This window comes from Spea bombifrons, chromosome 2 (genome assembly GCF_027358695.1).
Source record: "Spea bombifrons isolate aSpeBom1 chromosome 2, aSpeBom1.2.pri, whole genome shotgun sequence".
NCBI classification, from domain to species: domain Eukaryota; kingdom Metazoa; phylum Chordata; class Amphibia; order Anura; family Pelobatidae; genus Spea; species Spea bombifrons.
The window spans coordinates 115,069,379-115,082,971 of record NC_071088.1 but is presented as its reverse complement, the minus strand read 5'-3'; the positions used below and the strand labels follow the sequence as shown (position 1 = coordinate 115,082,971).

The 13,593-nt window shown below is 41.1% G+C and overlaps 1 protein-coding gene across 1 annotated transcript; it reads left to right on the top strand.

The window, feature by feature from the left end:
- The first annotated feature begins 4,183 nt into the window (after positions 1 to 4,183).
- Positions 4,184 to 10,075, top strand: METTL1 (methyltransferase 1, tRNA methylguanosine). The gene is made up of 6 exons (XM_053457702.1): positions 4,184 to 4,368; positions 4,845 to 5,011; positions 6,306 to 6,490; positions 8,314 to 8,427; positions 8,980 to 9,081; positions 9,347 to 10,075. The coding sequence occupies exons 1-6, from the start codon at positions 4,241 to 4,243 to the stop codon at positions 9,479 to 9,481; spliced, it is 831 nt and encodes a 276-aa protein (XP_053313677.1). The 5' UTR covers positions 4,184 to 4,240; the 3' UTR covers positions 9,482 to 10,075.
- The last annotated feature ends 3,518 nt before the right edge of the window (positions 10,076 to 13,593 follow it).

Sequence of the window (13,593 nt, the reverse complement as noted above, 5' to 3'; positions counted from 1 at the left end):
GGATGATACAAGGTTATTACTGGTTTCCTGCCAGATCAACGCATAGTAAGAGGCCGATTTCTTACTTTGACCAGACCACAACTCCTATAAATGTAACAGTGTATGCAGGAATCCATGATCTGCAAACCTCATTTCTTCTAGGGAAAAGCATTTTCACCTAGCAACAGCTAATGGAAGATGGGAAGCCTCCTGAGGACTACTGCGGACAACGTTTTGTCCACAGTTGGCACCACATGACACATCTCGACACATGCCTTGTGGATAATCCAGCCCTACTTTAAAATGATATACCACAGTTGAAACATTTAACTCTTCTGCAAAATCCCACATTAGTGCTTACTGGCATAGTCACCAAGTGTCCTGTTTTTTCCCAGGACAGTCCCAGGATTTGGGAGCTTGTCCCAGGACTGGTCTTGGGGAAATTGGCAGTTGGAAACTTATGTGAGGTCTATCCCATCAGACATTTGTTTCATCACTGCCTAAGACTGTGTGCAGGCAACTGATGCTGAGCACCAGGATATGACATCATATTATTATTATTATCTTTTATTTATATAGCACCAACAATTTACCCAGCGCTTAACATATCCTGGTGCTTAGAAGAAACAGACGTTGCGCTCATGATCAAAAATAAGAAAAAAGGAAAGAGAGAAAGGTACGAGATAATGAGAGACCGGAGACATAAGAAGAAATAAGATAAATAGGAATGGATTAACCCCTTAACGACAATCCCCGTACATGTACGGGGTTGCCGTGCAACGGGTTAACGACAATGCCCGTACATGTACGGGCTGCCGTTAAATAGCTGCATCGCCGCGATCGCAGCGTTTTCGGCGCGATCGGCGGCTTTGCAGCATCCACGGAAGCCTCCCAAGTGAGGCTGACCGTGGATCCGGGGAGGGCAGCCCTCGGCAGCCCTCCCCGGAAGAAAAATGGCCGCCGCCGCACCGATCATCAAAGATCGCGGCGGCGCCCGGCTAAAACTGCTTAGGAAGCGATCGGAATCGCTTCCTAAGCATAAACTGTGTTGCTGACATGCCTCAGTATCGAGGCATGTAGCAACACTACCCCCCTACCCCGATCACCTTGTGATTGCTCCGAGGAGCAACCACAAGTGCCATCCTGTGAATGACATTGCCGTCATTCACAGGATGGCATTAACAACAGATCTGAGTTCACAGAGGGTCTATCCAGACCCTCTTGAGAACTCTCGAGCTCCTCCTGCAGGTTGAATGCAGGTACTGCATCCAACCATGCAAGGTCAATGGAGCCCAGCTCACTAATGAGAGTGACTAGTAAAAAAAAAAAAAAAGAAAAAAATTAAAAAAATGTTTCAAAAAAATGTCAAAAATATGGTAACATGTAAAAATCCCCACTGTCACCAAAAAAAAAAAAAAAGTTTTTAACAAGCAAGTCCTAAAATTTTTTATCTTTACAAAAATTCCATTATGGAAAGAGTTAAAATATTGGCATTACAAATGCCCATAGGGTGTCTAGTATTAAAAAATATATGATTTGATGGGGTAAATTGAATTGGCCGGGTTCAAAGATGTCCCAAATATGGGGCATGGGGCAGATGTCTAAATGGCAAAAAAATACACACCTCACAAAGGCGGCCTTTTACCTCCCAAATAACCCTACAAACCCATGCATGGGGGGTATCGCTGCGCTCAGGAGATGTTACTGAACACATATTGGGGTGTTGTGTGACACGGACATATACCAGGAGCGATAAATTTATACCTGAAGTACAACATGTGTGAAAAAAATACAAAAAGAATTACTACCATAAAGTTTCACAAAGGGTAGTGGTAAAATTAGTGCATTGAAAGGGTTAAAATACCAGCATTTCAAATACCTTGGGGTGTCTAGTTTTTAAAAATATATGATTTGATGGGGTAAATTGCATTGGCCGGCTTCAAAGATACCCGAAATGGCACATGGGGGGAAGAATTACCAGATTTGGAAAAAAAGGTTTTGAAATAGCAAAACTCTACCTGTACTTATTGCCCCATAACGTGCAGAAAAAAGCAAAAAAACATAAAAACATTGGGTATTTCTAAACTCAGGACAAATAGTAGAATCTATTTAGTAGGTTTTTTCATTAGTTTTTGCAGATGAGTAAAAGTTTTCTGTTTAAAAAGTGAGAAAAAGTAATTTTTTAACAAAAAATCCCCATATTTTATCATTTTTTTTATAGTAAATTAGATGATATGATAAAATGAATGTTATCTAAAGAAAGCCCTGTTTGTCCTGAAAAAAACAATATATAATATGTGTGGGAGCATGAAATGAGAGAGAAGAAAATCACAGCTAAACAGTAACACTGAAAAACGTTAAAAGAGCCATTGTCCCACAATATACTACGAGTAAAAACCCCTATTGTCCTTAAGGGGTTAAAAAAATAGGAGAGATAAAGAAAGAAGAGATAGAATAAGGGACGGGTGGGATAGTATGTTTGAAAGTGTTTGTATGATAGTGTGTTGCAGCAAGGGCAAGCGTGAATGTGTATGTATATGTGTATGGGCAGGCATTTGTAAAGCGAGTGTTTGTGTATATGTGTGTATTTTCACATTCTACCAAATAGACTGATTCACTCTAACACTTTTAACCCATGGGCACTATTTATTTTTGTTTAAAAAAAAAAAATGATAGTGTCCTTGTCGAGTCCAGCAACTATGAAAATGTCCGCCATGAACTCCTGGGGGGGGGATCCGTGGCCTGCAGGAAGGGAGGAAGAGAGGCACTCGTCTTGGGTGCAGCTGCGAGGGGGCGCACAGCCCAATCAGCAGCTGCATCCTGCAGGACTGGTTGGGAAAACCATGGATCTCCCTAACCAACCCAAAACTAAGGTAGCACATGTGAGTGTGCTCCCCGTGCGGCGTCGGCAGGGAGGCCATGCTGTGCCTGCCCTAATCGAAACGCTGTACGGCACCCAGGTGGAGGAGAGAGGGGCACCTAGCTGTTGCTCATGAGTTTTCGACGCCCTTCTGTCTCCTCGGCTCCCTGCGGCCACCTGCCTCAGCGCTGCCCTGACTGCGGTGGTGGGAGCCCGAGGCCTCTGTCTCGGTGCTTCACACTGAGCACCGGAATATTGCGTTATATCCCGGCGCTCAGCAGTGAAACAGAGGCCTTGTGCTCCCACCACGGGACTTCGGCAAGGTAAGTGAACTACAAAGGAGAGGAAAGGGGGTAGATTATGAGATGGGGTAGATAGTGAGAAGGAATGAGAGGGGGTAGATAGTGAGAAGGAATGAGAGGGGGTAGATAGTGAGAAAGGGGGTAGTATGAATATTGAAATAAAGAGTGAGAATGAATGAATGAATATGTGGATGAATTGTGCGAATGAGTAAGAGAATGAATTAATGTGTGGATGAATTGTGTGAATGAGTAAGAGAATGAATGAATTAATGTGTGGATGAATTGCTTGAATGATTTGTGAGAATGCATTAATGGATATGCGTATCATGGATGTGATTTAGGGAAAGGCAAAGATGGCACACGCAGGGTTTTTAAGCCTTGGGGACCAAGATTGCACAGACAGGGTGTTCATGGGAGAAAGATGACACAGGGTGAGCTGTTTGTGGACAAAGTTGGCTCACGCTGGGCTGTTTGGGGACAAAATTGGATCCCTCTGGACTGTAATCTGTTTGTGTAATCTGGGTGTTGGTCAGGTTCTATGTGGGCAATGTAAATAGTAAAAGTTGTGTGTTTGTTATAAGGAGTGGTTCATCACTGCGGTCTATGGTACGCTTTTCAAACTAGACACACAATTGTGTTATTATGTCTAAAACATAAGTACAACATAACACCATGACAACCAATAGCATGGCTCAGTTTTGGTTGCTGTGGTGAAAAGAATCATTTTTTTTTCACTTATGTCATAAACTGCATAAATCATATATAAAAGTCCATTCCTAAATAGTTTTCTATAGCTTTGCCTTAAACGCTATCTGTATAAGTGTCAGATTATTCGCTTATTAGGTGCTTTCTTTTTAAGTTGCATAAGAATATGTATTTCCGCGGCAGCGCTGAAAACTAACGACATATTTCCGTAGCTGTCAGTCCCCTTGCCAGTATCAAACATGGCGGCCTCACCGTAACTATGGGAGAAAGGGCTGCTTTAACTGCCTCAATGGAGGTCACGTGACCGAGGTGACGCGCTCTGTGCGACGTACGGTAGTAGCATGCCGGTTTGATCACCACGTTGTTTCCTTGCAGAAGTTTGGATAGTAGGATCATGTCTAGTGCTGAGATCCAGCGGTCTAATGCAGCAGCTGAACCGGAGATGGCCGTCTCGCTGCCTCAGAAGCGCTATTACAGACAGAGAGCGCACTCTAACCCTATGGCTGACCACACGTTTGAGTAGTGAGTGTCAGCACCGTTCTGTGGGGATATCGTTGATACCAACTTGCAGAGCGGGGGCTCGGAAGATTAGATGTTCTTAGTGGCCTTCAAAACAATCCAGGATCCATTCAGTAATTTATGAAAATGGGTCAATTCACTAAAGAGAACGTTGTGATTTCATCTTCCTCACTTCACGGCTCATGAATGGCCAACCCTAAACCCCACTGAGCTTCTGCTGCAGGAAGAGCTTGGTCGGCCCTGTGTAAGGAATAGTTAAATCAGTAAGAGTCTCCTTACCCATTGAATCATACATCATACATTATAGAGGGCCAGCTCAGCCCTTCATACTGAAGGAACTTGTCAGTGTTGGCACTTAATGAATAGTGAAGGGAATGGAGCTGAAACCACAACACCCTTTAGTGAATAAACCCCAAAGAGTTTAGTTTTCCTCTGTCTGTAGCCACGACTAGGTGCTCATTATCTTAATGTTTTTGCAGTCCGGTGAAGCCAGAGTTAATGGATTGGTCGGAATACTATCCAGAGTTTTTCAAGCCTTTGTCCTCTGATGGCCGTCATGATGATGCAAAGGATTTGGAGGAAGAGAAGGTTCAAGAGCATCAGGTGGAATTTGCAGACATCGGTTGTGGATATGGTGGTCTTTTAGGTACAGTTGACAATGCGCTTATAGGTGGGGGATTACATGCTATATTTGCTGGGGAAGTCTGTTTTTTGGGTCCTGTCACAGCTTAGAATCTGAAAATGGGCGAGCTCAGTCGTTAGAAAATATAAATAACGTTCAGGTGGTGCTCCACAAATAACGGGTTACTCCAAACCACAATTATCAATGCACGGAAACAAGAAATAGATTGTCAGCACTCAGGAGTATGAGATGGAAGGTCGGGGACAGACAAATTGGGAGAAAAGCCATTTTTTTTTTCCTCTCGGAAAATAGAAACAAAATAGAGTGTAGAATATCTTCTTTTACAATGATAAATAATATGTTTACGACATGGCATTCAGACTATATTAAGTGCAGACCTTGGTGCTAAGGAGCAAATCTGATTGATTGGGTGATTGTGATCGCTCTCCCTGTCCAATCCATGTAGGAGGATAAGAGCTTTTGTTTTGTTTTTTGCAGTGGTTCCTTCATTGATACTTTTATATACACTGCGTTTCATGTTCGCAGTGTAACAAAATAATTTTAAATTTGCAAAACTACTTTTATCACCATAAAATGGAACGATCTTTCTGATTGGCCCATTATTTGCTATGCTGATAAAAAAATAAACCTTTTCATCCTTCTTTCCAGAATCTTATTTTTCAAATAAGCCCTAATGCGTTAGACATGTGTGGACTATTGGCATATCCCACAACTCTGTAAGCCACTGTTAATGTGGGGGGTCAATACATTTTAACCCCTTCCGTACCGATGACATACCTGGTACTTCCTGGACGTACCAGGTATGTTATTGATGATGCGCGATCCAGCGGTGCTATGGATGCTGGGATCGCGAGGGGCAGCTGCTACTGACTGTTGTCCCCAGCGATCCGTAGCAACCACTCCCCCTCAATTCCATGCACGTGAACGCTTTGAAGCGAATCATGAGCACGGAATTAAAATATTTAAATAAAACTGTGGTCTTCAAGTGAAGACGCAGTTCGAGAACACCGGTACGGAAGGGGTTAATGTAGTATTCTTTTCAGTGTTTAGTTTTTTGGTATGTTTAGAACACCAGTGGGTAAATCCACAGTAGCCATGACCTTGCTGGTGGCTCCTAACCTTTCTAATTTCTATAACTGAGTGCATTCACAAAAATGAATTGTAAGCAGCTCCTAGAGTTTTCTGTCTGGCGTGTAAATGATATGTAGATGATGCTCCTGGTGCTCCATGCTCCATGGTGCTCCTGGTTAGATGGTTTGCTGTGGGTTGAATATCTTTATTTTTTTTATGCTTCCAGTTGAGTTGTCACCCCTGTTCCCAAACAAACTCATGCTTGGACTGGAAATCCGCGTGAAGGTGTCTGATTACGTGCGAGACCGGATCAAATCGCTGAGGATCGCTCATCCTGGCCAATACCAGAACATTGCTTGCATCCGTAGCAACGCCATGAAGTATCTGCCTAACTTCTTCAAGAAGGCCCAGGTACTTTATGACATAATACAATGAAGTAGTATAGTTTTAGTAACTCTTGTGTTAGGTAGAGGAAGAAGTGCTGTGACTGTAGCGGTTCCCATTCCATGCTTTGAGCTGTTATATTTGTAGTATATTGAACTGTTCATCTGTGATCATTAGGAATGATGCCAGATGGACACATCAAGAACAAATCTGGTCTCTCTTTTTTTAAAATAGGAACCTTGCTTGTGTTTTTTTTTTTTTTTGGTGGATTTTTTTATTCAAAAAATACAATCAAGAATAGTAAATAGGAAACACGTATTTGTAAAGCTAGTTGCTGATACAATATGGCTTTTTTTAAAACAAAATAAATGTCAATGGGGTTTCTTCAGTAAAGGAGTGGTTGACCGGAGAGTTGCAGTTTCAGCTTCCTCACTTAACAAAACATTATAAAAAGCCAACCCCAGAGAGCTTCTGCTGCAGGCAACTTCTTCAGTCTCGTCACCCACTGAATTATGCTTTTCACCGTGCCAGCTTTTCTCACTGGAGAAAACTGCCAGTGTTGGCACTGAAGTGGGGCAGTTGCAACTGCAACTCTCCTGATGTCTCTTCCTTTAGTGAATTGGCCCCAGTTTGTTGTCTTCTTGCTGGAGAGATTTGGGTCATTGTGACAATTACCACACCTTGGTAATTCCAAAATCTATAAAATAAGAAAATCCCAACTCCAATAATGCTGATCAGCATCAGAAAAACATTAAGCAGAATATAAGGTGGTTTCCAAAAACAAAGGCGCTTGGATACTTTGTGCTTATATGATCAGCTCTTCGTTTGGATCTCAAATACATCCTGTTTATCTCGGTTAGCAAAACGTTATACCCAGACGTGGGAAAGCTAGACAGCACTTATTTTCTGACTGCTGTTCAGAGTGAACAGTCTGAACATTAAACACCAACTGACACTTTTCTATTCTCAAATCCTACAATCCACGTTTCCAGTTCTATACAGTATATAAACCTGTGTAATATTGTTTACCGATAAAAATAAGCCATATATGTATCGAGACAACAAACGTCGGGGTGGTTGAGTTCTCTGTTTTCCTACAGGAGCTGCATGATTATTCCTCAGTTACCTCTGTCCTGTTGATTGTTTCCGTGATCCCTTGAAAAGCTGGGATGAGGTGAAAGGACAGAACTTCAGGACCAGAAACAATTCAGACACTGTTGGCTCTGACACAGGCTACTGGTCAACATTGAAACCAGATGTCCTAAAACAATTAAACTAGCCAACAAAAAGCACAAGCTGCATATTTATTTACTAATGGTAAAATGTGAGATGGCTTTCCTTTGAGTAGATTCCCCACGTCTAAAATAATTGTTCTGCGGGTCAGTACATGTAGTAAACCTGTGTTATTTTGCTAATGTGTTAGGAACCAGACGTGTGTTTTCCATGGGAGCAGGTGTCTTAAATTTCTGTTTGGGTTTGCATTATTGTTCCTCCCCTTCGCTTATGCAGAACTTTAGTTCTGGTAACATTTGTCAAGGAGGGGTAAGGAGAAGGCATTATCTTATGCGACTTGTCCTGCATTAACAGTGCTTTGAAACCAAATAACCTAAAACCATTACTCTTAATAGGCTGGCTTTTCTTGGCAACCCATGCAGTTGCAGTTGACTTGCCTAAATGTAAACAAAAAGGCTTCCTCTGAAGACTGGATAACTGTATGTGATGCCCTTTTCAGCCTTCCGGTTGTTAATCGGGTGGAAAAATAACCGTAGGACAGCAGGTTTCACAGCCATCACCTATTCTGTCTCCAGCCAGTTCACATTCTGTAATGAAACTCTGTTTTTTTTCCCCAGTTGAGCAAGATGTTCTTCCTATTTCCTGATCCTCACTTCAAGAAGACAAAGCACAAATGGAGGATTATCAGCCCTACCCTATTAGCCGAGTATGCTTATGTGCTGCGTGTAGGGGTGAGAGTTTTTTTCCACCATTCTCTTGATGTTCCCTCCTATCCATCGGCTTTGTGTTCATGTAGGACTTCTATTCTTCTGTATTCTGCCTTTCATTTTTGATAGAAAAGAAAAAATATTTCCTCTTTCATCTGCTTCATAAAAGCTTCCAACAGAGGTGTTTGAATTAATACCGTGGGGGAATGTTGGCATGCATAGGCTATCCTTAACAAAAATCCAAGCATCAAAACAAAGGTTTGAGGTGTTACAGCAGATACAAAATGTGACGGACCATATGGGCCAATGGACTCTTATCTGCCATTACATTGTTGCTGTGAGCGGAAACCTAACATTTTTTTCTATCTAACATCCCCATTATTGTTAACCAGTGATGCCACAGACTGAATGATGGTACTTTACATGTAAAACTAACAAGAGCAGATTTGCGTACACGCTGTAAAATAGGTCTGATTTCTAGAAAGAATACATTTTGAGACACACTAAGCAGACTTTCCTCTCTGAACCCATTTGATTCCTCCCCCCCAGTTGACATCCCTGTTTTATGTGTTGCAGGGCCTGGTATACACTATAACAGACGTGGAAGAGGTCCATGACTGGATGGTGAAGCATTTCACAGAGCATCCACTCTTTGAGCGGGTTTCAAAAGAACAGCTGGTAAGTGTTGTCATTGCTTTGTTGTTCTCTCTCTTTAGAATGTGCTGCGCTGAAATAATTGTCTCAAAGCATTAAATACAGCATGGCATTCAGTAATGAAATATAGCATTGAAGACAAAATGGAGTTCACTTCCCCACAGACCTTCATTCGGCTGTGTGCAACATTCTATTGTTTACTACAAGCCAGTATAAGGATGTAGGATGTTTACTTATGAGATAGGGCTAACTTATTTTTCCCTCTCTTTTTATTTTGCTGAAACTCCAGGAAGGTGATATAATTGTGGATAAATTGGGAACCTCCACAGAAGAAGGAAAGAAGGTCCAGCGTAACAAAGGCCAGAATTTCCTGGCAGTGTTTTCCAGAGTAGAAAACAGGACATTTAGAGATCGTGATTCCTAGTATTTGTTTTTGGTTTAACATTGTTTTCATCCAAGTCTGTTTCATTTTCTGAAGGACTAATTGCAACAAAGTGGACAGTTACCTTAAATGCTGAAGATAAACGGCCGTGGATAGTAACTTATTACTTACTTCCCAACTGCATTAAGAATTCCATGCTCCAAGTGGCCTTCCTTTCTGTGTGGAAGGTGCCTGGGTATTCCAAATTCTCTACGAATACATCTCTATATTTAAGCTTCAGTAGGAGGAATGAAGCACCCAGCCGATATTTAGACCTGTTATTCTGAATACGTGTGATAAGAACCAAGTGCCACATACCTTCTATAGTCTCCATCATATATGTGTGGCTCTGCATGTATTGGGGGTTAGGTTGATAAAATGTTACTTCTGGCTCTCGTTTCTGTGCATTCAACCATTCTTTTACATTTTACCAGTCTTCAGCATTTGCATTATTTGAGCATACTTTTCATTGTATTCTGCTGCTGTATGCCCCCAATGGTGGCCAAATGCAAGTGTACATGATAAATCTGTTCATGTACCAAAATAGAAGACTTGGACTCAAAGATAATTATGCATTAAAATTTAGTTTTTATTCTTGGTTTCTCTTTCTTCTCTTGCACTGGGTCTATCATAAGAAACAATCAAAAAAGTCAAGCTGTGTAAGTTGAGGATGGCTTTGTTATTCAGTGAGGTAAGGAGCAGGGCCGTTCAGAACGTTTCATAATTTTCTGCCCTACCTGGAGGTAGGTGGAGATATCGAATACTACATGTTACTGGGAAACGAAAAGAAAAATAAATTCTCAGGTAAGAATTTTCCGTTTCCCATGGAATACACACTTGAAGGTCTCTCCTGGACTCCATATTATATGGTAGGATTGGGTGTGCTAGCAGACATTGCCCATGGACTCTATAGGTTGCGCTGTCCACTTGTCAAAGAAGTGGCCCCTGTTTGAAAATGTGATGAATGCAGGAATTGTAAGTGGTCATGTTTTACAGATACTGTAAATATTGATATCTTTGTGGGGAAAAGGCTTGGGCTCTTAAATAAGTCTTGCTTTTCCAGAGACTGTTTATTTGGCAGTCAGTGACCACTTGACCCATTTTTATAATGATTGCTTTAATGCACCACTAGCCCGGTCTGCTTATTTAACAAACGGGACTGAAGATAGCCAATTCTGTGTTTTTAATGTAATACACAATTTTGTCCTAATATATATTTTTTGTACAAAGCTCCTTCCCTAAAAAATATTAGCTATTAGGTTGTATTTTAAATGTAATAATCAGGCATTTTATGATTTCTTACTGTCAGAAATGTCCATATACCCTTGTTGTAGTATGTTACTGTTTGAGAAATACGATTTGCTGCACATGGAGGATAAATGCTGTGCCTACAGAATTCTTATAATGTGAGGCTATGTGGCTTAGCTCATCTTCTTTGTTGAAAGTTGCCAGCCATGTTTTGGGTGTACATGGCTGTCAAAAGTCAAATCAAAAAGTACCTGTCAAAGTCAAATCGCATCAAAAACGATCATCACATCGAGAGTGAGTGTGAGCAGCTCGTACGGTTTCCAGGTGCCTCCCTTTGCATGACATAGATGGTTGTGGTATCAATTTATGGGAAAGCAAAACATGTTTTGGAAAATTTTTCCCCCCTTTCTGAGTCATGAACAAAATAAGTTTTCAGTTTCCACGTATCTCGAGACTGTGGGGTTACTTCCGGTATGATGAAACATTTCATTGCAGGCACTTAACTATGCATCATAAAAAGGCCAACACTCCACTTACCATCCTAAATTATTTTCACTTTTCTTTTTCATTTGTTATACTGTGTTGAATGACAGAAGGATTTTGTGTGCTTAATATCAATGATATATACTGTTTTGTCTTGGATGGGCGTGAGTGTAATTGTAATTGTGCAAATACTGCAGAAAACGGTTATTTACAGATCTATGTATGTGGAACAATGGGGTAATGTCTGGATTTCTGAAGTTAACATAAACTGAGTACTATAAATTTTAGAAGGTAGACCATCCTGTTGGATAATAGTTCTCTCAAGCAGGGCCGAACTGGCAATGTCCACCCGGCCCTGGCCCTGCAGCGGATCAGGTTTGTATGTGATGATGTTGGTCTCTCTCACTCTTATAGATTATATCTAAGTTTAACGCCAATCCAAAAGTACGTCCTATCTCTTGCTTGTGTCGTCTTGGCAGGCGCTATACGTACAGCTCGCTGCAGTTATTGAAGGGAAACTCCAGCCATCACGACCTGTAAGCACTTTTGGCAACAGACCTGCCCGTTTCATAAAAAATATAAACAAACTGGGAGAATGATGACAGTATGCATGTTCATTGTCAGCTTGTGTGTCGTTATCATGTTGGTGCACACCTGAAACTCACTTTCTAATTAATATAATACACAAAATTAAAAATGCTTTATTTGTCATAGATCATCAGAAAGCTCATAACACAAAGTGTACCCCAGAATTTGATCATGGAGTCTTCTTTAGGTCACTAACCGATGCTGTGCCCAGGGTTTGCAGGCTCTTGCAGGACCAATTCTGTCTTCAAATTGTCTCATGTCCTCTGCGTCAAGGAACACAAATGAAGATGGTGGTTTAGGCAGTGCCAGGGCAATATCTGATGAACTGAAATGACTGGTAAGTGGTTGGCGAATCAGATATTTAATAAAAAGATCCTCAAAATAACCTAACGTAGAAATATAGTGGAGGGGTCATGATTTACGTTGAAAAAGTCCAACAAGCTCAACCGTTGCTGCTGAGCCAGAAGGCGGCAAAATAACCCCAGAATGAAGCCATTTCCAATTGTGCTTCAGAATGGGGAAAAATTCTCGACGCTGGAAGAATTACTTTTAATACTCTAATAGATAGATTAAACTTTTTACAAATATATAAAAAAAAGTTTAGCTCCTCAAATATTTAGCCAGGTGCCTGCTGCACGTTAAACACACCTGCCTCTGTAAGTCATGGTCAGATAGAAAGGTTACTATTTTGACCCATGTTCCCTCTGCACGTCCTACATGTACATTCATTTCTCTCATACACACGCATTGTGACATTTTTCTTATAATTAATGAAGCATTGAGCGGTTTTATATGTATGACAAGTCCAAACTTTGGTTTATTTTTGAACGTTCTAAAAAACCGAAGCCTCATTTTGTAACTAAAAATGCATGTTGGCATTGATGCATGAAATTTTTTTAGAGTGGCCTGTTCCTTCTAGACTATCATACATCATTTATGACTGGCATAATGGACCCCAGGAGCATATGCCCAATTTATAGGGTGATAGGAGTTGTAGCCTGCAAAAGAAGGTGTGCTAGGCATGTAATACGGGTGCCATATTCGTTTATCAGCTGTTTTTGCCAAATGTCAGTTCAGATGGAGTGTGTGTTAGAATGAATGTGTATCTATGCGTGTGTTAGTGAGGATGAGTTAGTGTTAACATATATGTGTCAAAGTGTATGTTGGAAGGGGGGGGGGCCCAGGGTAATTTTCACACGAAGGCCCTGTGGTTTTTAGTTACGCCCCTTCCTCAAAATAGGGCAGATATCTTTAGGTGCACATTATTGATTTTTTTCCATTTAGTATCCTGGGTGGCAACCCTAATTTTGAACAAAGAACCCAAACATACCCACAAAAGTATATATTTCTGTAATGCAGACAACCCAGTGTATATCATCAGGAGCATTTGTCTACCAATCACTGCCAAAGTTACCCATAGAAATAGTCTCCTGTACTTTTTTGACCAACACTTCTGTGCTGTTTAGGATTTTTTTGCATGGGTTATGTGTTATGGCAGAGAAATCCAGCCAAGCTTGTTCAGCTGCATCTCCTGATTATGGAAAGGCTCATCCATAGTTTTTAGTTTTCTTACACCCACCCACCCATAAGATACGCGATACATAGGAAGCCTGTAGAGTGATACAGAAAAGGACTAAATACTCCAGTTACGAACTTGCTATAAATAATATTTGTACTGCAACCAACCCCAAAAACGATTTAATTCCCTGTAAACAAGTGAGAGGTAACAGACATACCTGGGAACTCTCAGAGTAACAGTCTGGAGCTGACTCATTCATACTCTCCATTGAAGAGAT